Genomic DNA, 27,999 nt, shown 5'->3' with positions numbered 1-27,999 from the left:
CAGCGCACTGAAGCACAGAGAAACATCATCCTCATCAACAATCCACCTGCTGACGTCACTGGCCAATTAGCGATTATTAACAGCTAATTAAGAGTTAATTAACAGCTGATTGAGCAGCAGATGACGAGCGCCTGCAGCGGCTTCTCGCAGCAGCCGTGGAAACAGGTGAGTCACACAAACACACGAGACACGCATCGCACACACTTTTACTCTTACCTGAAGGTCTCGCGCTCGGTCCGGAGCTTCACGCGCTCGTCATGTCAGAGACAAACAGACAGAAAGTCCAAACTTTAGCCGCTAAACTGAACCCGCGGCGCACCGCTGCACACGCAACTCTCACTCTGTCAATCGACGGACAGACGGGCAGGTGCACGGCCCGCCACTTCCGGTGCTTCAAATCCGTGCTACAAAATAAAAGAGTCTGATTTTTTTTCCTTTTTCTTTCTTTTTTTTCCCTTTTTCTGTGGCTTGAAAACTCTTAATAGACAATAGATGAAAACAGATCGATTCGATGGGAGCAGAGGCTTAACTCTAAACCGGAAATAAGTTAAAAAATTTAATAATAATAATAGTAATAATAATAATAATAATAATAATAATAATAGTAATGAAATATAATAATAATAATTAGAAGAAGAAGAAGAATAATTCTAAATGCATTAATAAATAAATAAATAAATCATATATAGATACGTATACATATATATATGTATATATATATATATATATATATATATATATATATATATATATATAGATACATATATATATATATACATATATATATATATATATATATATATATATATATATATATATATATATATGTATATATATATATATATATATATATATATATATATATATATATATATAGATACATATATATATATATATATATACAGATACAAGCAATTTATGATATTTGATGTACAGTATACCTATAATAAGTGTTTTTGCTTCCTCATTCTACTTTTGCTTGTAAAATCCCTGTTTCCACCCAGTGGTCCGGTACAGATCAGTACAGATTGGTACACGTTGGATCAGTAAAGCCTAATCCCATTTGCTTTTAAACTTTCCCGCCAACCATGTCCTTTTTTGTAGGTGGCGGGTAAGTGTTACGCCATGTCTGTGTCAGCTTCATAATAGATTCACCCTACTCATGAATACAGTGAAGAAGAAAAATGTAACACTGGAACACTGTTGATGTCTGTTGACATTTTCCAAACAACAAGAAAGTTCTATTCAGGAAGTCGACCTGAGATTTCAACATGGCGGGGTTTCATGTTGTTCTTTATGTCTGCTTTCACACAGGAAGTGATGATTCTTTCAACCAATCAGCAGACTGCAGTGTTTCTAGCTCCACCTTCTGGGGTGGGACCGACATTTCTGGTAACAGAAGGGTACCAAAAAGTGGGACGGTACGGGTCGGTAATTTTGGGGACCGCCACAAAATGCTGGCCATGTCGAGATCAACTGAACTGAACCGCTTGGTGGAAACGGGGATATGGACAACTTCAACTGGAATATTTTAAAAGTAGTAAAAGCCATTTAACTTTTATTATTTCTGGCTTTTGTTTTTGTCACTTGCACAATCGCCACAAGGGTTACTTGTAAGTGACACAGGTGAAGCAATGATTGTGGGAACAGGAAGAGCAAAAGCTTTTTACCGCTAGTCTAAGACACTGCTCCTACCCTCATTACACCAGTCACCATCTGTGTGACCCCCCCAAAATTTTGCAAAAAATAACTACACTAATCTCAGATTGGACCTTGGTTTTGTAGAAGTGCGCCAAAAACATCTCACTTCAGCACCCAGTGACTAAAACGAGGTCTGAACAGTCACTACATCCAGGATTAGGGATCATCTGATGAGCTCATGTTTCACTGCTGAACACTGCTGTCATGTTAATTTCTTTCTTCTGTCTCTAACTTTGTATGTAGCTGTCTCTCAGTCAGGTTAATTAAAATAAAAAGGTCATATGGGACATGCGCTTGCTGCGAGATCTGATTGGCCACCTCAGGTTCTCCACATAAATCCTAAAGGTGGACCAACTCAGTGTGTGGGACAAAAATCAGGAATAAAACTATACCTGAGAGGCTTTTATAATGCTTAAAATGTGTTACATGAAAAAAAAAGGTTAACTGCAATATTTTACTACTTAAAGCTCCTGTGAGAAACTTCTGTTTGTGTTGAGTTTGGCGCCCCCTGTGGAGGAAATTGTTGCTGAAGATGTAATCGCTTTTACAAATCAGCCAAATGTATCACACTGAGTATGTGGTTTAAAATGCTGTTTTAGCAGTGAGGTGTCGATTTCTTAAACCTACACCTACCCCCTGCTAGTGGTTTCAGGTAGTAGAAGTGTCTGTTTGTAAATAAAATCAGTCTTCTTGTGTTGATAGTGTTTGGTTTTTGAAGCTCTTGAAGAGGCATCAGTATAATTTCTATCTGATTCATGAACTTGTGAAACCTCCTCACAGGAGCTTTAATTTAGTTTAATTTAATTTAATTTAATTTAATCTAATTTAATTTAATTTAATATAATTTAATATATTTAATGTAATTTAATATAATTTATTTATTTCATTTTATGTTATTTAATAATATTGCATTATTTCAAATTATAATTTATTATTTTTATTTATATTATATTATATTATATTATATTATATTATATTATATTATATTATATTATATTATATCTTGTTTAATTTAATTTATTTTTATTTTATTTTATTTTATTTTATTTTATTTTATTCACCTCACAGCGAGGCCTCTTTATGGTTTATTTGAAAGTAGCTGTATAAACGGACAAATTCTTGATATTTGAGAAAAGGTTGAGTAGCTTCAAACATTTTAAGTTGTCAGTAAATATGTTCAGCTTTTATTTTGAAAAGTCACACCGGATGTCTGGTGAGGGACAATGCGGGTTTGACGCCACAGTGCGGACTTTCTCTCTCCCTCTCCATCCCGCAGCAGGTTGCTGTGGCCCGTCAGAACCAGATGCACGGACCCCCTCTGGACTGATCCAAGCCGAACTTTGCCGAACCGGCGTGAGGAACCCGAGCCGAGCCGAGCTGAGGTCAGCCTGGGATCCGTGTGACCAGCGGGGACTCTGACTCTCTCTGCCCGGCTCTATGGACGCCCCGGGCGGCTGCAGGCGGAGGGTCGTGCCGCTCCTGGTTCTGCTGGTCTGCTGCTCCTTCGCTCCGGGACACGCCGAGAGGGTGAGTGAACACACCCCAAAGATGGCTCAGTGTCAGAGTAAGGTGAGCAGGTGAGCAGGTAAACAGGTGAGCCGCACAGGTGAGAGGAGGTCATCGTCATCACGGCGTGTTTGAATCTCACGTCTGTTCGTTTGATTTCTCTGATCATTTACTCTGATTGGCTGGATGCACCTGCTGCTTTGACAGGTGTGTGTGTGTGTGTGTGTGTGTGTGTGTGTGTGTGTGTGTGTGTGTGTGTGTGTGTGTGTGTGTGTGTGTGTGTGTGTGCTCTCTTGGATTGTGTGTTCCAGTTCAGGTAGTGCTAAGAAGCATCCCCCCATGTTGTCGTAAACCATGGATGATATTCAGAACACCTAAGTTCTGGTCTTGGTTAGTTCTGGTTTTGTCTAATGCTGGTCTTGAAGTCCTGGTGTTTTTCTTGTGAAAACAGTTTTTGGTTGGTCTAAGTCCTCATGTTTAAGTCCTGATCTATGAGCATTCTGGTTTTGTGTGGTTTTGGACCTGTGAGATCTGGTCTAGTTACTTCTTTTTCTTTTTTTGGAGTTCTGGTCCATAGCTGGTTCTGGTCATTGTTGAGTTTTGTGGAATTGGTTTCTTGGTAAGTTCTGGTACTTTTGAATCTTTAGTCTTGGTTTAGATTTAGACTTAGAGGGTTCTGGTTTCGTTTGGATTTTTTTGAACTGGTACAGTGAGTTCTGGTTTGAACACATTAATGATTGAGTTCTAGTTTGGTCTAGTTCTGGTTCTGGTTTGTTCTGGTATTTGTTGAGTCAGGTTTGTTTGTTGAATTCTTAACCTGGGTTCAGTTCTGGTCTTTGAAAAGTTCTGGTTTTGTCCCTGTTGGTGGTAAACTCTTCCAGTCTTAATGAGGTCTTCTATTAAAGGGTCTGGATTTGGTCAGGTGTTCTGGTCTTGCAGGGTCCTGGTGTTTTTGAGTCATTGTCTTTTTAAGGTCAGTTATTCACTTGGTTCTGATCCTGGTGTGTTCTGGTTTTGAGCGGTCTTAGCTTGTTCTGTTTCAGGGGCATTCAGTCTTTGTAAGTTCTGGTCTCAGTTGGTGTCTTTCTATTGGATTTGTTCTGCCCTTGCAGGTTTTGGTCTTTCTAAGCTCTCTAAGCGGGTCCAGGTCTTGGCGAGTTGTTGGTTTTTCTCAGGCCCTGGTCTTGATTGATTCTCTTGGCCTGGTCTTTGCAAGGTCATGAGTTGAGTTCTGGTCATGGTCTCTTGTGGTTTTTGTTCCAGATTAACATCTCAGTGCAGTTTTGATAAACGTAAACAGAGTTGCCGTGGTTTCTGAGCATGCTCAGTACGCTGTTTTTACAGCCTGCGTCATAGCTCTGTGCTCTTGGTCGTGTTACCAGCTCCTGTCTCATTACGTTCTCTGCTTGTTTGTGCTGAGTCGTTAGCTCTGGCTGTGAGAAATGACGATGATGTGGAAGAGTTAAAAACTGCAGTTCCTCAAGTGTCCACTTGAGGCTGGCTCCAGAAACACCAGAAACCACACACACACGCACACAGCTCTGGTGACTCTGATTGGGTCATGGAGACACTGGAGGGAATAAAGTGTTTGAGCTGTTAGCCGCAGACATCCAGCAACTCTGTGATGCAGGAAATGACTCCAGCTAGTGGACCAATCACAGCGCTCGTAGCCTTCATACTGCCATTTATGGGAGAAGACGTCTGTCTGTTTGAATGTTGAAGGTCTCAGCGTTTGCTCTTTGGCGCCACCTGTGGTGATGAGCTGTAACTGCTGGAGTGTTTTTGGACCTGTGTTGACGGTTCAGAGCAATCTTCTTTAGACCGGTAGTTGTGGATTTGATGTGAGAATGTGGAGCTGACACACATGTTTCAGGACACACGCGTGTTTTAGCGCACACGCCTCAGCAGCTGTGTGAGGAGTGTTTTATCAGCGGGTTTATCTGAACATTTTTCCTCTTTTACTGCGGAAATAAAAGAATGTAGTAAGAATGTCAGACAGGAAATAAAAGCTGTGTGTGTGTATGTGTGTGTATGTGTGTGTATGTGTGTGTATGTGTGTGTATGTGTGTGTGTGTGTGTGTATGTGTGTGTCCCTGTCTGTGTGTCTGTGTGCAGTCAGTCAGACAGTCTGGTCTCTGGCTGTTGTTTTAGTTTGTCTGTTTTCTGTTCAGCCCTTTGTCCTGATCTGCTGTTATTACTGACCCAAATGAGTGCGCATGTATACACACACACACACACACACACACACACACACACACACACACACACACACACACACACACACACACACACACACACACACACACACACACACACTCTTATCTGATCCGGTGAGCTGCAGTTGAAAGGAAAGTACTCACTGAAACAGCTCCTCAGTCAGCGTGCACAGGTTGTTAAACGTGGTTTTACGTTCATTTCATTAAAACATGAAGCCGAACACGCAAACATAGAAACTGAAAGTTGTTAGCGGCTGTCTGCAAAAGGTTCAAATTAGATCCGCTATTTGGACGTCTAACCATGATCCCACTTGGACGACAATGTTGTTTTTCAGAATCAGAATTACAATCAAGTTTTATTACCAAGTCCAGGAAAAAAAGGAACGTAAATAACATGAACAGCATCAGCATTCTGGTTTTTATTTAGTTTTGATTTTTGCAACAAGGCTTAGTTTGAGTTTAGTTTTTTTCATACCTTATTAAACAGGTATAAGATTCAAAAAGGTCAGAGTAAATATTTTGTAATACTGTTTATTTTCAACTCCAACATAGTGCTCACTGCTCAGTCAGTGCTGATGCTGAACTGTTGGCTGCTGCCTTAAACACAAGAAAATAAAATAAACTTAATATAAAAAATATAAACATAAATTAAATAAAATAATATAACATTAATTGTATAAAAAATGTTAACATAAATTACATAAAATAATATAAAGATAAATTATATAGACATAATGTTAACATAGATAACATGAAATAATATTAACATAAATTATATAATAAATAATATACATAAATTACATAACATAATATAAACATGAATTACATAAAATAATATAATCATAAATTATATTAAAAAATAATGTTTACATAAATCACATAAAATAACATTAACATATATTACATAAAAATTATAAACATAAATTATTAAAAACAATATAATATGAGCTTTTATAACTAGAATCTTGGAAAATGTGTTGGGTTAATTTAAATCCTAATGGCTATTGATAATGTCAGAAACAATAACTAAGGACATTTTGTCTATAGTTTTGGTCAGTTTCAGTTAGTTTTATGAACACAAGATACAGTTTTAGTTTACTTATTGTTTTCTTTTCTTTTCTAGTTTTTATTAGTTTGAGTTAAATGTGGTATATTTTAGATTTTAGTTTTAGTCTTAGTTTTGTTTTTAGTTTTGTTTTAGTTAACTATTATAACCTTGATTCAGGGTCCCATCCCTCTGAGCAAGGAGACGTTTAAAGGACATCCTTTCTACATCATTATTACATGTCCAATTTTAAGCCATAGTTTTGGATCAAAGTCACATTTTCTTTGTTTCTATTTCATTATTCTGTAGAGGTTAAGCAGCAGCTTTGAAGTGGAAATGTTTAACCCCTTTTTCTGTAATTACAATCACCGTCTGCTGCTGAGAAAATCAAATGAAGCTACAGGAAAATGAGCTGGAACAGTCTGACACCCTTTGAAACTGGACCACAGTTACACACAGAAACTAGACGTAGGATAAGAAACAAAAAGAAAGGCTTTGTAACCGGAGGGATGCTGGCATCCCTCCAGCTCTCACAAATATATCTATATCTCAGGAGACCAAAGTTAGATGCTCAAAAATGATGCTGACAGGACGTCCTTTGACATCCTCTTTGCTCAATGATGGAACCCTTAACTTCAGATTTTGTTGCACAACTTCCAACATCACTGAATTCCAGTGAGCCTTCTACACCTGTCCATGGGTATTTCAACCCTTATTTATCAAACTCGATGGGAACTGGTGCAAATCTGTGGCTTCCAGCAAAGTTTATGTGTGATTTATGAAGCAGGCGTACCTGGTCCAATCACAGCGTAACCCTGATCAGGCACTGATAAATATATCAGCTGAAACAATGGTAAATTGAATAACGCTGGAGATCAATCCAAAGGAACACAGGAACTGAAAAATGGCGTTAAAGAGGGTCAGAGAAACCACGTCTGCAGGGAAATCTCTAGAGAAGCAGCACTCACACTGCAGCCTAAGCTCCGCCTCCTCAGAGGTTTCCATACGGCAGGTCATGAGGGTCAAACGTGTCGTCTGAACCTGAGACGGGAATAATCTGATGTTTGGTTCAGACTCTGCAGGTCTGTGTGAAACAGCTGAACCCTCACCGTAAACTCAGCGCAGAACATTACCCACGATGCCCTGCTGCAGGACGTGTCCGGGCATCGGGATGAGAGACAGGAATGAAGATAAGAGGACATCAGGCCTTCATCAGCCTGTCTGTGATTCTGACTGTCTGCAGGCTGACGTTATCACACAGGAAGGACTGTTACACCTGCAGGATACATCAAGGTGTTTGGGTTTGAACCGTGCAAAAAATGCCCGCCTGATAAAGACGTCGTGAAGAAACACGTTAGACGCCGCGCTGCAGCGTAGACCTGAGCCTGAGTTCATCCCAGACTGAGCTCTGACTCTGTTACACCTGCAGGAGCGCAGGTCACATGACCCCATCAGATCATCTCACTCATGTTTTTATCCCCTCTCTCTCTTTCTCTCTCTGCAGGTTTGTCACTGCAGCGGGAAGTCGCTCTGTCACTGTGACGGGGTCAAAGGTCAAAAGGTGGGTAGAGCTTCACAGGTCTTGTCTCCATGTGTTAATGATCTGATCTTTCTTTAGCTAAGGGTTAAGTCCTCTCAGTCCTGAGCTCTGTCCTCAGTCCTCTCAGCTTCAACCTGACTGAAGTTTGGAGCGTACCTGAGAGACAAAACCCAGGGCAGGAAACACCCACAAGACTCGTAAACAAACGGCCCCCATCCTCTGCTTTACAATAACAGCTTTCCGCAAGCTCCTGTGACAAATCCTACACACACTCTGGGTTCCCTTTAGTCTCTGTTCCAGGGCACCTTTAAAGTCTGCCTGTGGTTCGTTTGGTGCATTTCTTAGAGAACCCTTTTTTAAGGATCCTGACTTCCTCAGGTATCTCAAAGCACCTGTTATTAGGTTTATTTTAGTTTCTGTTTGAGTGTTTTGTTGCTGTCTTGTGTCTGTTTTAGGGTAGCCCATTCTGATCTGATTAGTGATGATTGCTCTAAGCTCAGCTTCCCCTAAAATGTCCCAAAAAAAGTGGTGATATGTTCTGCTGTGTGAACATTTCATTGACTAAATCTGAGCTAGAATTCCTTCATCTTTTGTTCAGAATCAGCTCCTATCACAGGTAACTGGCTCCACCTCCTTCTCATTCATCCCCGCAGCGTCTCAGCGCTTTAACACAGTCAGACGCTGAGCGTCTTCTGACTTCAGCGGGGAAGCGTAGAGTGGGTTGTTCCACTGTGGAAACTGGACGGTCATTGGATAAACGCTGGGCTTTGTCCCGCCCATCGGACGCTCAGCGTCTCTGGGGGTCTATGAGGCAGTGGGCTGGCCTGGACGCTGGACTTCTGCATGATGATTGGATGATCTGTCTGAGGCCGAATCCCTTTTTGATTGACAGTGAAATGAGCCAGTCAGCGAGCATTCTTAAAGGTACCCTGCGGTCTCTATTTTGAGGTTCCCTCAAGGTCCTGTTTCAGGCCATCTTTTATTGTCAACTGTTAGTTTTGGTACCTTTAAGTGTGCTTTTAATGCTCTTGTGTCTGTGCTTAGGTACCCCACAGGGTATGTTTAGCTTTGTATCTCCTTGCGTGTATAAAGTTTTCTTTTTAAATCAATTTTAGGTTAGCTACCTTGAAGCTTATCATGTCTCTTCAGGGCAGGGGTGGCCAACCTGCGGCTCGCGAGCCACATGTTGCTTTTTACCTTTCGGTGTGTGGCTCTTCGATCCATTCATAAAAATATATGTAAAACTACGAGTAGCGGTGTGCCGATCAATCTAAAATATTGATATACTGATGCCAGCATTTGGTTCAGTGTACACTTTGATACTTAAGTTTCAGTTTCTCTTCTCTGGTACAAATTTAAACGCACTAGCAAACACAGGAAATCTCGTTTTGAAAATCGGAAATGTTTTGATTTTCATTGTATGTCATTTCATTTATGTGTGAGAGGAAGTGTGTTTGTAAGATGTGTGTGATGTGGCTCTTTGCAGTTCCAAGGTCATTTTTGTGGCTCCTGGTCTCTGACTGGTTGACCACCCCTGGTTTAGAGGTATCCTTGATGTTTTTTTCAAGCCTTCCTTTAGTGTTTGCTCTAACTTAAGGTACCCTTTCAAGCTGTTTGAAGTTCTCTTAAATGTCTTTTTAATGCACCCTTCAGGAGAAACCCCTATCTTCGCCTGCAATGCCTGTGCTTAGGTACCCTACTTTGCTATGGAGGGTACCTCTTGCATTTTGTTTTGAAATGCCTTATTAGGAGACTTTGTTTCAGGGTGCCCCAGATGTAAGAAATGTAAACCCTGTGGCGTCTCTGTTAGGGCGAGGTACCCCTCCTCGCTGGCGTCATGTACCCTTGAATTCCAGTTGTGAAGGTTTTTGTGGCAGTGACTTCATTCTTGCAGTGCCCTTTGTAAGGTACCCAAGGTAGTCTGTTTTGAGGTACCCTTTGATGACTTTCATAGTTTGGTCAATTCAGGGTGATCCTGAGGTATTTTTTATTTCTATATTCTGAGCTGAGGTTCCTTTTATTCGATGTTTTCAGGGACATCAAGTCAGACATGGTTTGCTGTTGGTTGTGAGGTACCCTGTTGTGTTAGCATGAAGTGATCCTGTTGTTTCTGGTCTGTCTACTTATTATTTTACATTCTCAAAGACCCTTTATTCACTGTTTCGTATCACTTCCCGTGCCCGCTGTAAGGTTTTGCTGTTTTAAGGTACCCTCTGGTGTCTGTTGTGTTTTCTAAATCTCTCTGTGATGAAGAGAAAGCCCTGAAGACAGACGTCCCCCCCTGGTGTTTTATCTCTAGACTCTGGTTCAGTTTCTCTACCTTGTCTGCTGCCCTCATGTGGTGACCTGCTGTCAGTGCAGGCAACAACTCAGAGTCAATCTGACTGGAGTGTGAGACTAGCAGAAGATAATGACACAAATAAGTTAAATAAAAAAATCCTAGAAGCGAAATGTTTGAGTTGAGCTGCAGTGGAGTCTGAAATCTCCGTGATGTGTCCCAGGTGTGGCACCACGGACCACCCAGGTGTAAACTCTGTGATCTGGGATGTGTTCAGCAGGAGAATAAAGGCTGGTTCCTCTCTGCTGAACTTGAAACGTCCGTCTTTTTGCTCAGGAGCCTGAATGCACCTGGACCGCAGCCAGGATCTCTGCGCACCTGACGTCACCTGAGTTTACTGCCCCTCTGTGGACACCGCAGAAAGCTATCTGATCTGATCTTTTGTGCATCTCGTGAGACTCAACTGTGTTTTTATCCTCTGCAGGGTGAACCTGGTTACCTCGGGTACGATGGTCTTCCTGGAGGGATTGGTTACCCTGGAAACGAGGGCCACACGGGCCCACCTGGAGAAAAGGTAACGGCCTTCAATTCAGAATGTAAATACGTCATTAACGGACGTACAAAACAATCATCTAAAAGACTGGAGTCTTTTTTTCCTAAAGCAAAAAGAATGAAGAGTCTTCTTATCGTGGTGTTTCTTTAAGGTCAATTTAGAAGCAATGTTAAACAGAAATTTGAGAGTTTTCATGCTGGAGTTCCTCAGGGCATTTTGCTTGGTCCCTCTTCTTTTTGAAATCAACTCATTATCATAATAATCTCAAGAAATAATCTTTGTAAACGACAAAGCAAAAGCTTATCCAAGACATCTATAACTAAACTGACAAACATACAGTGTCTTAGTTTTTGGTTTTTTAAAACAAGGAAACAGAAAAAGTTTGTTTTCCATTCCATCAAAGCGTCTGAGGATTTCAGATTTCTGAGTTGTTAAAGGTGATTTCATGAAAGCAACTCTTCAACTCAGACAAATTTTGACTGTTGTTATCTTTTTCTCAGGGTGAGCTCGGACCTGGAGGGAGTGCTGGACTGAAAGGTTCTCGGGTGAGATAGATTTAACCCAACTGAAGAAACATCTCTTACACAAATACACCTGGATAGATTTTGCAGTTTTCCAAACCTTACAAGTTTTTGGAAATCTACATTCAATCTCAGACTCCTTTTTAATCCTGCAGGGTCTTCCAGGAAAGCCAGGCTTCCCAGGTCCTCCAGGACTGCCGGTAAGTACAATCAGATAACGAATAATGTGAGGATGTCCTGAAAGACGGATCTCTTTTCTGTGGTTCAGCGGTTAACAATGACGATGTTGTGAGCCCATCACTCATGGTTTTGTAAAGTCACTGTTTCTGTGTTTTATCAGGGGCTCCCTGGACACGAAGGCCCCCCTGGCCGACCAGGAATCCCAGGATGCAACGGGACAAAGGTAAAGCTGTTAACCTTCCAAGCTGCTTCTGGTTCATATGGACTTTAATAATCTCTGAAAAAATGAAGAGTTACCTGTAGGGATGGGTACCGCATCAGGTACTTTTATAGGTACCGACCAAATTCTGTCGAAAGTACCAGGTACCGATTCATGTAAAATCAAAAGGTACCATGTTTCTAAATGCATTCTTGTGACTGAGGGAGTGGAAGAGTAGGAAATTTTCCATGCTGGACTTGAACACAGCATTGCAAGATTACATATTGACAAATAAATATGTTAAGTTGAAATTTTTTATTATCATTATTATGAAACAAGTTTACATTTTTTTCCACATAAACACAAAAAAGTACCGAAAATTGGTACCGTTGAGTACCGGTACCGATTGCCAGGGCATCAGTACCGTATTGTTTCAAATGTGAAAGGTACCCATCCCTAGTTATCTGTGAGGTTGAAATTACCTCTGTAACAACAGGAAGTGAAAGAATCCCAAGCATTTCTTACATTCACGCTAAACGTTAGCAATGTAGCATTGGTAACAACAGTAGGTAGTGGTAATGCTCCTAAATCAGGGTTCTGTGGATCCTTTTCTCCCAGAGTCTAAAGACAGGTTTTGTACAATTAACAATCTAAAACCAATCAGAGAGCCAGTGATCCTGTTTTACAAGTAGTCTTTAAATTACCGTAACTGTTAGACCATCTGGGTAAGAGAAAATTTAAAGGGCTACTTTAAGAAGAGAAGACAAATTTTACAGTGATATCAGAAGAATCTAAGTCCAAATAAAAGGCAATATCACACTGTGACTAACTTTTCTCATTACCGTAAGTCTTCTACTATTTGAGCAACAGAAAAAAAAAATTTAAAGTGTTCCTGAAAGAGGAGATGATGAGATTTTGGGGCATGATCTTTGATGATGTTTTGACTTTTGAAAGGGAAACAGTCAAAGAAGAAGAGGGAAGGGAAAAATAACAAGAAAAGTCCAAGAGTCCTTTGAAATACTTGGGTGATAATGGGTTACAGGCCTTAACACGTCATAAGAAATGAGCGTTACATCCTTAATAATAATGTCTTAGCCCCCATGACTCAGTAACAGAGAGTGTCGTCTTGGTAGAGGTGGGTGATTCATCACTGCGACTAATAAGACAGCGTAAATTTTGAACTGATGAGGACCCAGGATTGAGCCCTGGGGCACACCTCAGGAAATCTACTTGACGTTTGAGGTGGTGTCAGAGCTGAAATAATGGTTCCTTCTGGTGTCATCCAGGGTGATGTTGGTTTCCCAGGGTACCCTGGTGATCCAGGACCTGTGGGTCTTCAGGTAAGTCCTGCCTCTTGCACTAATTGAACACTATGAAGACAAGTTGATTGAGTAGCTGTGAGGAGATGAGGCTTACTGTGTCGTTGTGATGCAGGGTCGACCTGGACTTCGAGGAGCAAAGGTAAGAGAGGCTGTGCTTCTCTTAAACAGGTCATCAGAGTTTGTGAAGAGTGTTTCTGAGCTTTTCTGATCCTGTTTCTCTTCTCAGGGATACACATACCCTTTTGAAGTCACTCAGGAGATCAAAGGAGCAAGAGGACGACCAGGAGTGGACGGAGAAAACGTCAGTCACTGTCCTTACGCTCTCAGACGAAACAAGAGGGTCTTTAGCCCTGGCTCTGCTTCTCTCTTACAGTAAACCCTCTGAGTTCCTGGTCTCTGATTGGCTTTTTCTGTTGTAGGGGCTGAGTGGAGATCCAGGTGAACCAGGCCTGCCAGGACCACTAGGATCCAGAGGACTTCCTGTATGTTTCAGATCTTAAACTTTATTCAAACACAAGTCAATCTGATGGCTTCAGGAGCTTGTTTTGTCTTTTCTAGGGAGGTCCAGGATTACCGGGGTTACCAGGAGAGAAGGTCAGTGTGGAGCCACCTGGACTGATCCCAGAACAGATCCTGCTCTTTGGATTTGGTCCACCATGATCCAAATGAAAATAAACGCTGACTGTGTTTTGGTTTCAGGGTCAGGAGGGTCCAAGTCCAGTGATACCAGGCCCCCGAGGACAGAGGGTGAGAGATGTTTGGACCAAGATTGTGAATCCAGATGTTGTGTTACCTTACACTCCAGAGATATTAACAGACACTATCTGATCCTAATCTGTTTGTCATCATCATCTTCATCATCATCACCTTCACCATTATCATCATCATCAGCTGTGCTTGGTTTTCAGGGTGATACCGGACCACCGGGGATCCCGGGGCAGAAAGGAATCAAACTTTATGCGGAAGGACCAAAAGAACTGAAGGTCTGTCCTCCCTTACCCACACTCTGACTTCCTGTTCGACTTCCTGTTTGACTTCCTGTTTGACAGACCTTATTTGTCTCTTTTACTAATGATGCCTTTCTTGTCATACTTTAGGGAGAGCCAGGGGACGTTGGTGAGAAAGGCTGTCTGGGATTTCCAGTGAGTCCAGAACCATCCAGAAACCAAACTTTTATCAACTCTTGATCTTGACTCTGGTTCTGATTATTCGTTTGTTTCCTATTCCAGGGTTTCCCGGGGGTTCTCGGGATTAAAGGAGGGAAGGGCGAGCGTGGAGATCCTGGCACACTGGTAACACAACTTTACGGTCTCATGGTTCTTTGATCAAAAAGAGTCTAAAAGTCTTTCTCTCTGGATTTGATCTAGACCAAGTCCTGGTTTGACATGTTCTTTGGTGTTTCAGGGTAAACAAGGAAAGGACGGCTTCATCGGAGAGCTTGGATTACCGGTAACCAACTAATCTACTAGAAGTGAATGAAACAGTCCAAAACCAGTAGCTGCTCAGATTCAGTTTTCGTAGTTCTTCAGACAAACATGGTCCTGAGATCAGGAGCTGGTGTAGCGACAGTTTCAAGATTTGAACAGATGATCGTGTCTACAAACGCCAATCACTGATTCTGTGCTGTGTCTGCAGGGAGACCCGGGGGCTCGTGGGTACCTCGGTCCTCAGGGAATAGATGGAGGTCAGGTGAGTACGGTGAAATAGAGGAAGTATCACTGCAGATGTGCTATTGATACTGTATCACCATGGGTTAAATGTTTCTGTTCTCAGGGAGAGAAAGGAGGTCGTGGTTTTCCCGGTGCTCCAGGAGAGGTGAGTGTGAGTCAAAGACAGGAAGGATAGCAGGTTCCCTTCAAAATAAGAGTTGTGTGCTGATGAAGGCTGTTTGCTGAAACACGTCCATGACTGGGCAGTACATTTCGTATGGAGGACTTCATTTTCTTCTTTGTAACAGCATCAAAACTCTGCTTCCCACTGATGACCCTGTGCTTGATAGTTCAGCTCATAAAGTCCCTTGAGGGTAAACCAACAAAAGACCTTTAAGAGTCCTGTTAAATTTGTGTTTTTCCCTCAGATTGTCAGGAATCCCATCCTTCTCAAGGGCCAGCCTGGTGCACCTGGACCACGTGGACCTCCAGGAGTCCCTGGGCAACAAGGTCAGATAGGTCTCCAACACAAGGGGGTGAAGTCCTCCTAATTCTTGTCCAGTAGACGCATTCATGGCTGGATGTGGTCACCTAGAACACAATCTGCTTGAAGATGTTTGTATCATGTGACTCTGACTTACATGTGTGGCCAGGACTGTTTGCTACCTGAGAATCTGTCAGCAGTGAATGTGTCATGAGCCTGTCTTTGTATTAAAAAAGTATCTGAATCTGTGTCACGGATCTGTTTGTAGAATTTAATGAACCTGATGTTAAACCAGTGTCTCTTCTCATCCTCTTTCAGGGATTATTGGGTTTCCTGGACGGCAGGGAGAGCAAGGTACACACAGCCAGTGTCTCACTTTTAGATATATGCCTGTTCTTAATCTGTATCTGGGCACTAAACTACACTACAAACTGAGTGAACAAAGTTTGATTGCTGTCATCTTTCAAGCAGTAGCTCTATGTAACAACAACTCGTCGCTTTGCATCCTGGGAGAAAATAACAAAGAAAAATAGAGTCAAAAATGAGATCTGCTATCCCAAACAAATGCACGCCTTGGCAGGGTCATGTCTGTCGGACAGTGGGTGGTGGTGCTCATGGAAAACTGAGTCTTTGTGTGTATTTGTAACAACACTTGTCCACCCTGTCCTCTAAAGATCCCTGTCCCAACACTAGAGCCAGACCTTTGTGATGGTCATTCAATGAAGACCGTTCTTTTCTTCAGGTGTGGGTTCCACTGGTTCTCCAGGTCCCCAAGGACCACCTGGTTTCACTGGATCAAAAGGAGACCCAGGAGAGCCAGGGCCCTATGTCGTTGGACCCCCAGGGCAAGACGGGGTCCCAGGGGGTCCTGGAGCTGATGGAGCACCAGGAGAACCTGGAGGATCAGGTGAATTTCTGTCAATTAAAAAAAAAATCCTGATCCCTGAAGTACCTGAAGGTTTCTTCATCCCTCTTCCCTCCAAACTTGTCTCTAACATGCTGCACTGAAAGAGTTTAACATGCCGATGAGTAAACAGTCATGTGGTAAACATATAGAGTTGTAGAGTTTCTACTAGTCACGATACCAAATAAGATCCAGCAGAAACTGAAAGACGGGAAATGAAAAAGTTCAGGTGAAGTTCAGAGAAATAGGACCACAGGAATTGGACTGTACAGAAAAATATGAATCCAAAGAAAGAAACAGGCCAATAATGCAGTAAATATCTTTTGTACTGCAGTGTGAAGATGTGGAGTCCCTCAAGGGAGACTCCTGGAGCCCCCCTGGTTTTTAACAACTCTGCATCAAGTAGCAAGAAGTCTGTCTGATTCACCCTTTTGTTTCAGATGTCTTTCAGGGTCCACCAGGACCCAAAGGGGAGAAGGGCTTGAGAGGGTTTCCTGGAGAAAGAGGGGTGGATGGACCAATCGGTGAGTGTGCCAGAGGAGACAAAATTACTGAAGCTGAGCTCAGCTCTTAGTGAGCAGTGTGATGTAAACAGACGGGTTTATTGAAGAATAGAAACCTTTGCAGAGAAAGGCAGTAAATACTTATTTTAATGAGAATGGTCCTAACAGACCTGAATGTTTGTGTTTTCCAGGAGATAAAGGGGAGGTTTGCTATGCCTGTGGTCCTACATTTGGGCCCCCTGGTGAACCAGGAGAGCCAGGAGAAGATGGGTTACCAGGTAAGGACACAATTGAAGCGATTATTTGCAGTAATTCTCTCAGAAGTGAAAGTGCTTTCACTTCTCAGATTTTATTTTGAATTTAAAGAGATTCTTTCCTCGAGGAAACACTTTTATAAACAGGAACTTTGGACAGCGTGTAGACTGGGATAAAGTCAAGTCATCAGATCCATCTTAAATTGTGGCAGCTCACACTGCAAACTGTATCTAGACCAGACGACAGCAGGACCAGCTCCACAATCAGGGTCACTGTAAAGCTGGCAACCAGGTAAAACTCACCTGTCTGCCTCTGTTATCTCATTCTGTATTCAGGTACCCCTGGTTTTCCTGGACTCAAAGGTGACAAAGGGTTCAATGGTATTGGAGGAGCACCTGGTTCACAGGTGAGCTCACTGGGCACCACTACTTGATTCCAGATCCAAAGCAGGATCCTACGCTGACACAAGCACGGACATCCCTTCACTTTCTCCGGCATGTTATCTGTTTTTAGGGGGCTTTCGGGATTCCTGGCATCCCTGGGCCTCCAGGACCTGTTGGAGACCCTGGAATCATGCGGAGGGTGGGGCCTAGGGGTGAAACTGGGGACCCAGGGGACCCTGGACCGAGAGGTTTTGGAGGCGCTGGCGGAGTTCCCGGGGCAAAAGGACGAAAAGGTGTTCAAGGACCAAGAGGGGATCCTGTGAGTATCAGGCACACCATCCAAAGAGACTGTCCGCCTAGTAGACCGTCTATAATGGAACACCCAGATACAATCAGGCCGGTCTGCCAACCAGTCCCAGGTTCCTCATGACTTACCTCTGCATCACTATCTTATCAACTGCTACTCAAACTGTTTTTTAACGAGTGCAGTCACCCCCTGTTGAACATGACAGCCCAACCCTTGACTTGCATATAGTCACTGACCTCGGGAACAAAAGAAGTCCTCCCAGTTTTTCTCTTGAAGGATGTGATACGTAGATGATGGTCCGATCTCTCTGACACCACCTCTAGGGTCCCACGGCTGCAAAAGGTGACAGGGGTCCAATTGGAGAAACTGGTTTCAGGGGACCAACAGGACAAGTGGGACCTCCAGGACCACCTGGAATAGGTCGTCCAGGATTTCCAGGACCTAAAGGCAATGTTGGAGTTCTTGGACCACCAGGAGATCCTGGAAACCCCGGTGACGATTATATTAATTCACAAGACTTCCAAATGTTGTTGGTGAAGTTAGACATGTTGAGCAACTTCTCTTTTCTGACAACTCTGTCTGATCATTCAGGAGAGAAAGGTTCTCCAGGTGAAGTCAGTACCTATCCAGGGGATCCAGGACAGAAAGGAGAGAAAGGTCTACCTGGGAACCCCGGACCTGAAGGTGAGACTGAAATTGGAAAAATGAAGCAATTCAACACCAAAACTCTGGTTTGATCCTCATCTGCATAGCCACTGACTCTTTTGCACTTTACTTCCTGTCCTCTCCGCTGGTCTCAGGTATGCCAGGACTACCTGGTGTTCCAGGATTTGTTGGTCCAAAGGGAGAAAAAGGAGATAAAGGATTTTCTGTCCAGGGGCCTCCAGGTTTCCCAGGGGTCAAAGGTGAGTCTGGTAAATGGTTTTGAGTAAAACCAAGGAGGCTTAAAATCAGCTGAGAATGATAAACAATATCTTCAATGCTTTTTTTTTTTTGTCTGGATTAGGAAACAAGGGGATTCCAGGATTTCCAGGTTTACCAAGTGTGGGTATCAAGGGACGAGCAGGGCCATCAGGCCCCCCAGGGATGCCAGGCCCCAAGGTAATGTAAACTCAAACTCCTTGGACTTTAAGGCTACCTTGTTGTATGAGTCCAGAGACCTGGAGCAAAACTAAGAGAAGTCTGAGTTCAGATACTCACACGTGTGCATTTATCTTTCCAGAAACCAAGTTACCATGTTACAGAAATATTTTTTTCCCCTGTGAAGCATATCTCAAAGTCTGAACCACAGCTCGAGATCTGGTTTGGTCTCTGTATCTGGTTTGGTTGGCTGAGTGTTTGTGTGAACACTTAACATGTGGTGCATCAATAGGAAGCAGTACTTCATATTTTTACTGGTTTGTGCTCTCAGGGGGAAAGGGGGATTGGTTTACCAGGGCAGCAGGGTCCGGCAGGCCTTCAGGGAGAAGACGGGTCTGTGGGGCCACGAGGGGACCCTGGGCTTCAAGGTTCAGATGGAGCTCCGGGAGCTCCGGGACAGGATGGGCCTCAGGGACCCAAAGGTAAGCTCATGTAGAGCTGATGAACTGGTCAAGTGAAGAGAAGAGCCCCTTTAGTCCAAATATCAAGAGTCTGCCTTGAGCATGTGACTGAACAGGAACAGCTTTTTAGGAACACTGAAATTAACTGGAGTGTTTCTAAGGTCGTCGTGGTCCGGATGGTCAGCCTGGTCCTGTCGGTTCTGTTGGAGCATGCTCACCTGGAAAACCTGGTCCTGATGGAGAGCCAGGGCCACCTGGTGCTGTGGGATTCACAGGTACTGACCACACAAGCTTATGAGGAAATAGTCCTTACACCAACCTTCAGCCATACTCTGAATCAGTCCCATCACCCGTCTGTCTCACTGCTGTCTCATCCTGCAGGATTAAAGGGACAAAAGGGAGAGAAGGGTGACCGTGGGGTTCCAGGCATTGGGGTCATTGGGCCTGAAGGGGCATATGGGCCCCCAGGATTTGATGGACCCCCAGGGCCACAAGGGACAGCTGGACTGAAGGGTCAGAGGGGGGACAATGGACAGCCAGGAATTCCAGGTGAGAAGATGTTGCCTTGCCTGCTCCTCTTGTCCCGAACATCCTGGTGGACTCTCATCACCACTGAGGTCCAGACTGAACGACTGTTTTCATTTAGCGCCATCATCAGAACACAAACCTGTTACTGTAAATGTTGAATTCGGTGCTGTATGCTCAAATGAGAAATAAATCTGCAGGTTTTTGTCTTTAGGTGCCAGAGGGGACCCAGGTTTTGTGGGTGTCCCAGGTCGTCGAGGGCCTGAGGGGAAACTAGGAGAGACTGGTCCACCAGGACAGACAGGTTCCCTCTATCAGTCAATCATTTGATCGATTAATCTGTTCTGGGTTTGTGGAGCTGACTAAGACCTTCCTGTCCTCCAGGTCAGACAGGTGTAGATGGGGCTGGGGGTTCTAAGGGGCCCCCGGGGCCTCAGGGAGACCGTGGCCCACCTGGACCAAAAGGACCAGAGACAGCTGTTCCAGTGTATGGGGATCCCGGAGACCCAGGAGCTCCTGGTACTGACTGTCAAGTGTTTCACCTCTAACAATTAATTTCATTAATATTCCTCAGAGAAGCCTGAAGTCCACTCATACTTCTTCTGTCTCAACCCCAGGGTCCATAGGCTTCACTGGTTTAAAAGGGGATCGGGGCTTCACAGGGCCACCGGGCTCAGATGGCAGCAATGGCAGACCTGGAAGTCCTGGACCAATGGGTGAGTGAAACCTGTAGAAAAAGTGTTTATCTTCATGAATTGCAACCAGGGCGTACAGTGAGGTTTCATGATCAATGTGTGCTTATTCAGGACTTTCTGGAGACCCCGGCAGGGCTGGACAGAATGGCCCACCTGGTCCCATTGGACTCAACGGTAACCCTGGAGTGATGGGAAGGCCAGGTAATGTAGCTTTACTTTACCTGTGTCACTGTAAATTCTTTAAAAAAGACTGGGAAAAGATGTTTTTCTGTCTCCTCACAAAAACTGGATCTGGGAGAGACTGGACAGGAGTGTTTACTTCTTGAACTCATATTATTTCTCTGGGAAACAGTGCAATCCTAAGACTTGTTGGTATTTTCTTCCAGGTTATAGAGGTGAGAAGGGCAATATAGGGCCCTGTGGACCACCTGGTTTGGATGGAAAGCCTGGACCAGGAGGACCAAAGGGTCCTAAAGGAGAACCAAGCCCACCTGGACCAGGGTTCAAAGGATTTCCAGGAGAGAAGGTAACACACAGTTTCAAACTGGTTGCTTTTGTTTTAACATCCCCAGGTAAATCAGAACTGACAGAGAGGGAGGAACGGTCAGATTAATCTTGGTGAAGTTGTGATCGTGGTGTGATGTCAGTGTGTGATTAGGGAAAAGTGCTTATTCAAAAATTACCTCCAATAAATCCCTGACAGCGTGCTTCATCCCCACAACATCTCATCTTTATATGCAAACGATGATCCACTACATGTCACAGTCATCCATGTTTTAAGAACCAGCTGAAGAAAATGCTCCGCGTTAGAATGCAAAGAAGCTCCAAGAAACCCTTTAAACAGAACCTGAATGGTAAAATATCAGCACTGCCTCTGACAAGGCAAATGGCCAATCATGGTTTGGGTTTTCAGAAGGACAACTGGAGTGTCCAATCCGATTTCACTTGAAGACGACTTTATTTGAATCTGTTACAAGGTATCTTGTTCTCGTTTCAGGGGAATGCAGGATGCCCTGGCCCTCCAGGGCCAAAGGGGACACCAGGAGACTTGGGAACCCCCGGTCCTCCAGGAGACTGTGGCCCCTGTGGCCCTAAAGGGGTGACTGGACCACCGGGAAGCAGAGGTCTGATAAAAACTAAGATCTGTTCTTTGTTGGTTCTTGACATTGAATTTGTCGGGTTAAATGATTGTTTACTTTGAACACCATCAGCCATCTGTGGGACTCACTTTTATTTGAAGTGTTCAGACATTAGTCTGAGAGAAACTGCTCCACAGCGCGCTCCCCTGCCAGTGTCTGTGTTTTACAGAACAGTGCACAGATTAGAGACCAGGTTGCCAAGTGGACCCTCACTGAGGCTTGGTGAAACTGAGGGTCAGAGAGCAAATATCATCCACACACTGAAACCTACCTTCATGTGTCTGTCTCAGGTCCACCAGGAGTCCCCGGTGAAAAAGGTTGCGATGGTCCACCTGGGGCAAATGGCCCTCCAGGACCCACTGGACTTACAGGTACAGAATCAAAAGCGACAGTTTCATCAGTCTTTGTTGGATCTTTGAGGTTTCATCTGGATCCGGTGGCACTGACTGCAAACTGTCTCCTCTCTGATGCTCTGTCTTCATTATTAGGAAACAAAGGGCCTCCTGGGGATCCTGGTCCCGCTGGTCCCAGAGGAAACCAGGGACAGGATGGAATACCTGGACCCCCTGGAGAGAAAGGAGCTATGGGGGGTAAGACACGTGACTTGATGAAATTGGATCTAGTTGGACAGTGACCAGTAGACACGTTCAGCTTTGCTGTGAGCTCATTACATTTTTGAGTCATAACGTGGTCTGGTTCCGGTCTGTTCCTCTTTCCACAGCTCCTGGAATTGGACCCCGAGGTCCAGAGGGAGAGAAAGGTCCACCAGGTCAGTCTTTGGGTGTAAATATGTGTTCAGTGTTTCATCAGAGAGAACAAAGACAACCTAAAACACAAACCCCCCTCCTCTGGTCTTCTCAGGTTGTGCTGGGGAGCCAGGTCCACCTGGGCCCTGTGGACCCCCTGGCCCCCGTGGTCCCAGTGGAAATCCAGGCTGTACTGGTCCTTCTGGACCCCCTGGTCCCCCGGGTAGTCCTGGCAGAGAGGGACCTTGCATTGAAGGAAGCAAAGGAGACAGTGGACCCTCTGGAGGTCGAGGACCCAAAGGTGAAGAGGATGGGTTTGTTTAAGACTTGTTTGTGGTCTTCTGGGTCATCCCTGACTCAGGAGTTTCTGGTGGGCTAGAATGGGTAGACTATTCCATCAGTGAGCCATCTATATCATCTTCATGTGAATCTCTAATCTTTGGGTTGTAGCCTAGCTATTTACAAAGATCTAGGATATCCCAGTGACCCATGTTGGGTTGGTAAAGGGCCTTTGATTGGCTCTGTAGAGGGTCCATCAGGGATAAGGCTTGCCCAGTTGGGACCCATTCAGTGCCCAGTGTAAACGGTGTACTCCTAGATGTATTATGTGGGCATGTTGCGCTAAAGCTCAGGTCACTTCCAGGCTAAAATAACCCCAGTGATAAAACTGGGTATCATCTGCATACAACTACTCATATACAAGCATGTGCCAGCAAGATTAGGCTGCTGATCCATCTCTTTTTGTAGGTCCACGGGGCTATAAGGGTCCTCCTGGTCCTCCAGGTCCTGGTTTCAAAGGAGAGAAGGGAAACAAAGGAGCAACAGGTGGCCCAGGACCCCCCGGTTCCCCTGGCGAACCTGGACAACAAGGCAGACGGGTCAGTACATCACATGGTGATAGTGTTCCTCAAAGTTTAACTGAATTCTTACGCCTTCAGTATCACAGACCAAGAAAAAACATCTTTGGTTTTTCCAGTTTGGTTCCTACCGCATACTTTGATACCAAAACCACAAAAGTCTATGTCCCAATCCCAGGCCTACATCCTTCTTAGCCTGCTGAAATTATCAGACTCATCCTTCAATAAAACCCAAACTGGCACCAAACTAAGAACTGTAGATGTTTATGTTGACAGGGTGAAGACGGGCTACCAGGTCTGCCTGGACAGAAAGGCCAGATGGGATACACTGGGATCTCAGGACCGGTCGGTAAGAACATCAATCCAACAACCAATGCAGAGAGCAGTGAAACCAACACAAAAAGGCTGATTCAGCCTGTGTAAAAGAGCCAAACAGATATCGTCTGACTCAGTAAAAACTGAAATCGCTGCTGATAGAGGTTTCAGTCCAGACAACAAAGACAGATGCGTTCAGTCTCAGGGTCTGAACCCGCCTCATTGGCCTGTCTGTAGGAGAAGTTCACCTTCATGTATTTATCATGTTTGAAGCTGAGTGTCATCTGTGAGTGTATGTGTCTTTCAGGTATAAAGGGAGAGGAAGGACTACGGGGAAGAGCTGGCCCACGGGGACCTCCAGGACCACCTGGAAGTAGAGGTAACCAGAGACTGCAAACAACAAGACTCCTCAATCTCTTCAAAACAGCGACCCACTGTTGGAGACAGACTCTAGTGGACACTCAGGGATCTGCAGTTTTGGGGATTTGTCTGTTTTTCAGTATTGAAGGTTGTCCCTACAAGCTGTCCAATCAAAGTCCGTGGAAGCACTGAAACTACTGTCCACTGAGCAATAACAGTGACCCTTTTCTAAGTACTGAGTTTACTACTGTGTGCGCCCCCTATAGGCCTAAGAGGGAGAGATGCAACCACTGGAGTGGTGCTGGTTCCAGGAGACAAAGGCCCACCTGGATTTCCAGGACCAAAAGGAGAAAGAGGTCCACCAGGATTCAGAGGACCACCTGGTGGCCCAGGTGGGTCTGAAGACATAAAGGTAGATTTGAAAAGGTGGATTAAGTTCACAGTTACAATAACCAGGCTTCTTTTCATGGCTACAGGATGTAAAGGCAGCACAGGCGGGCCTGGTAGGAGAGGACGGGATGGTAGACCTGGACTCAAAGGGGAACAAGGGGAACCAGGGTTCCCTGGGTTTAAAGGTAATTTTAGAGATCCTGTTTGAATGGATCCAACACTTCACTCTGTAATGACCTTTGGGTCACATGACTGGTGTTAAAACCAACACAGTAGTGGGTGAGAGGTTAAGGAACACCTGTGAAGGTGGTTTTCTGTAGTCCTGGATCATGACTGGATCCATGAGCAATAGTTTAGATCACTGTTTAAATGATGTGAAACAGATCCTCCATGAATTTGAGTCATAATTAGCCGGTAGATGGATCATAGTGCAGAGTTTGAAGGGTCAAATGTCTTTACACAGACCTGTTGGACCTCCCAGCACCCATGGACCAAACAGGTACTGCAAAACCATAAGACCTAATTCTGCTCTGACAGGTATTGCAGGTTTTCAGGGTCCAGTTGGGGCTAAGGGTTTCAAAGGTGAGCCCGGTACCACCAGAGGACGTACAGATCATGACGGCTTCCTGTTCACCAGACACAGCCAGGAACTCTTTGTCCCAGAATGCCCTGCAGGATCCAGTGTTGTGTACAGTGGATACTCGCTGCTCTTCATCAACGGGAACAACCGAGCTCACGGACAAGACCTGGGTACCTGAGTATCAACACACATTCAGATCCAAAGAGGGCCAGTGGTTTAAGTGTGGTCTGACTGAACACTCAGCCACCCATCAAAACAAACCAAGAAAGCCTCTTTCTTTCCTTCTCTGTCCCCTCAGGTACGTTAGGTAGCTGCCTCCCTCGTTTTACCACCATGCCCTTCCTGTTCTGTAACACAGACAGCACTTGTCGCTACGCCTCCAGAAACGACTACTCCTACTGGCTGTCCACTGACCAAACAATGCCGAGCAGCATGCCCTTCATCTCTGGGGACACCCTGAAGGATTACATCAGCAGGTAACACACACACACACACACACACAAAGACTCCACCCAGTTTAAGATGGACAACTGCTCAGACTCTAAGACATGACCTGTCCTATGTGGTTTTTAAAGGTGTTCTGTGTGTGAAGCCAGAGCCAACGTGATCGCCATCCACAGTCAGACCAGTTTGATTCCAAACTGCCCGTCAGGCTGGGACCCTCTCTGGTTTGGATACTCCTTCGTTATGGTGAGTTTGAGCTCTTGACTCAATGCTCAACTTTTAGTCGTTAATTTGAGAGAAAACCAGATATTTTGGGACCTGACCTCAGAGCAGGGATAGTAGCAGTGTCAAGTGATGTCTGACCCTTGCTCTTGGTTCTGCTGGTCTTCAGGAAACAGGAGTAGGGGCAGAGGGATCAGGTCAGCCTCTGGCCTCTCCTGGTTCATGCCTTGAATACTTCAGGAAGATTCCCTTCATCGAGTGTCACGGACGAGGAACGTGTAACTACTACACCGACTCCTACAGCTACTGGCTGGCTGCTCTCAACCCCAACGACATGTTCAGGTACAGTGCATCTGTAAGGCCACTTTCACAGGTCTGGTTTTGGTTTAGGGTTCAGGGTAAGTGGTTAGAGTAAGTCTTCAGGGTCACAGTTAGGGATCAATATTAAGGGTTTTAGTTTGGATTTTCAGAGGACACAGGAGCAATTATTGAAGGTGTAGCTTGGTGGTTCCTGGAAATAGTGCTTGATTCCCGAGTAGGGGTTGGGGGTGGAGGTTGGTCGTGTTTAGGTGTTATCATCAGGGGTCAGTAAAGGATTTGGGTTGGGGGTCAGGGTAAGGTTGGGTCTCAGGGGTAGGGATACTGTAAACCTGGGAGGGTTCAAGGTTAGGGGTTAGGGATGGTTTGCTGACACAGGGGCCAATGGAATAGACTGGAACTTTATTGTCATTGCAACAAGTACAATGAATTTGAAGTCACAGCAACAATCAAGAAAACCAAAGTAAGAAAGTGTATAGAAAGTGCAAAAAGGTCTATAAGAAAATAGATGCTGACAGCTTGTCCATCATTGTCCAGTCAGCCAGCCTCCACCTCCACAGGGTCCAGGACTGAGCTTCTTCAGCAGTCTGTTCAGTCTCTGTCTCCTGGATCCTGTCTGCTCACAGCAGGTGAAGCTCTTCCAATGTGGCGTTGGTGTCTGGTGTTAGCTCTGTTAGCCATGTCTGTGAATAGCATGATGCTACTCTGCCCTCTGGTATTCCCTCTGTTGCTGGGTTAGCACAGCTAGCTCATCCATCTTATTGGAGATAGATCTGACGTTCCCAATAACGATGGATGGAAGGACAGGTCCATGTCGTCACTTATTAGCTCACCAGCACGTCGACCTCACCTCCTTCTCCTCACCTTGTAGGAAACATCCGGCCTTGCACCAGTTAGCATTGACATGCTACAGGCTGCTAACAGCTGAGTTCACATGTAAACAATGCAGCCATGGTTACATGTAGGATCTCCAGACAAACACAGGAGAAAAAATAGTAAAAATATCGCGGGAGACACAAAAAATTTGGTGTCCATGACCAACAAATGAGCCATAAAAAGTAATGATCCACTCCAAATACAAAGATTACAAAAAAGAGACGAAAAAATTAGAAGAAACAGACAAAAAAATAAGAGCTGCTGCAAAAGGCAGCCATAGCCAACAGGCGGCGCCTAGCAAGGGTTTGGGTTGAGGTTTTCATTGGACAGAGGAGCTGTGGAACAACCATTGGGGCTGTAGCCTGGTAGTTCCCGGAAATAATGCTTGATTTCAGGGTTTTGGTTAGGGGTGGGCTGGGTTGGAGGTTTGTTGGGCTCAGGTGTTATTGTTCGGGCTCAGTATGAAAGGTTCAGTTAGGGACATGCCAAAGTGCTCTGAATCTATGTCACAACTTCTACTCAGTACGCTGAATGAGTTACCCTGCCCATTCATTTCTTTGGCTCTGCAGTAAACCCAAACCTCAGACCGACACCACGGCATTTCCAGGAAATCTGATCAGCCGCTGTCGAGTCTGTATGAAGCGCCTGTGAACACAAACGCTGCTGCTGCTGTAAATATTTATACTACTGATGACCACGGTGCTACTTCACACCAGCAGTGTTCCCCCTGATCGCTCAGAGAACAACGATGTGTTCAAGGACCAACCAATCAGAGGACAAAGTGATCGCCGTCTGCTAGAGAAGATTTCAAAAATACAAAAAAGTTTTTCCATTTTTGCTTTAAAAGACAAACTTCCTTCCTCTGCTGAAGAGTTTAAACACAAGTAACAGTAAACTCAGAAAATCCTCTCCCTCCTGCACTGAAAAAAACTTTAGTCCTGCTGATACGCCACCAACAGGTGCTCCTGCTGAGAGGGTCCCTGCTGCAGCCACTGGAGCTGCAGTACCTGCTGCTGCCTCAAGAGGGCGGGGCCTAAACACCAAAGATAGATGAGCTCAGTGAGAAGAGGAAGCTGCAGTTCCTCTCACAGCCAGTAGATGGAGCTCTGAGTAAACTTGAAGTGAACACAGTAACATGCTCTGCATTGCAGCAAAGTCTGATCCTCTTCAGTTTAATCGTTTCATAGCAATGCATCCTGGGTGTTGTAGTTTCTTTAGCTCAACTTTCTGTATATTCTGTATTAAAGTAAGACCATCAGAGTTTTAAGGAGCATCTATCAGAGTCTCTCAGGGTCAGACCACCTTAAACTCCTGTCCCCTTAGAGGCTGCCCCAGCACTCAGATGTATATACTCTGACCCCATGAATCAAATGATGCTATGTGTTTCTATAACATCCTGTTTGTTTGTGAATAAGATAATTGTTAACTTTAATAAAACATGCTTA

At 44.5% G+C, this 27,999-nt stretch overlaps 1 protein-coding gene across 1 annotated transcript; it reads left to right on the top strand.

Moving 5' to 3' along the window:
• The first annotated feature begins 109 nt into the window (after window positions 1-109).
• col4a3 (collagen, type IV, alpha 3) lies at window positions 110-27,996 on the top strand. The gene is made up of 53 exons (XM_074678928.1): window positions 110-165; window positions 2,978-3,228; window positions 7,973-8,029; window positions 10,771-10,860; window positions 11,340-11,384; window positions 11,516-11,560; window positions 11,701-11,763; window positions 13,026-13,079; window positions 13,174-13,200; window positions 13,288-13,362; window positions 13,481-13,543; window positions 13,620-13,655; window positions 13,761-13,808; window positions 13,970-14,044; window positions 14,159-14,203; window positions 14,291-14,353; window positions 14,466-14,510; window positions 14,697-14,750; window positions 14,835-14,876; window positions 15,139-15,220; window positions 15,513-15,548; window positions 15,937-16,101; window positions 16,539-16,622; window positions 16,793-16,879; window positions 17,192-17,262; window positions 17,370-17,558; window positions 17,870-18,038; window positions 18,138-18,230; window positions 18,347-18,451; window positions 18,553-18,647; window positions 18,958-19,108; window positions 19,249-19,362; window positions 19,469-19,636; window positions 19,827-19,916; window positions 19,997-20,131; window positions 20,230-20,328; window positions 20,419-20,508; window positions 20,694-20,833; window positions 21,305-21,431; window positions 21,737-21,817; window positions 21,935-22,036; window positions 22,168-22,215; window positions 22,308-22,493; window positions 22,940-23,070; window positions 23,326-23,398; window positions 23,672-23,743; window positions 23,991-24,116; window positions 24,201-24,299; window positions 24,652-24,868; window positions 24,997-25,170; window positions 25,270-25,384; window positions 25,530-25,702; window positions 27,124-27,996. The coding sequence occupies exons 2-53, from the start codon at window positions 3,139-3,141 to the stop codon at window positions 27,203-27,205; spliced, it is 4,986 nt and encodes a 1,661-aa protein (XP_074535029.1). The 5' UTR covers window positions 110-165; window positions 2,978-3,138; the 3' UTR covers window positions 27,206-27,996.
• Window positions 27,997-27,999: the final 3 nt, after the last annotated feature.

The sequence above is a fragment of the Halichoeres trimaculatus genome, unplaced genomic scaffold (genome assembly GCF_033239565.1).
Source record: "Halichoeres trimaculatus isolate MK-OKI-2021-1 unplaced genomic scaffold, fHalTri1.1 fHalTri1_scaffold_9, whole genome shotgun sequence".
NCBI lineage: Eukaryota > Metazoa > Chordata > Actinopteri > Labriformes > Labridae > Halichoeres > Halichoeres trimaculatus.
The sequence above is the reverse complement of the archived record's forward strand: the minus strand, read 5'-3'. Positions and strand labels throughout refer to the sequence as shown.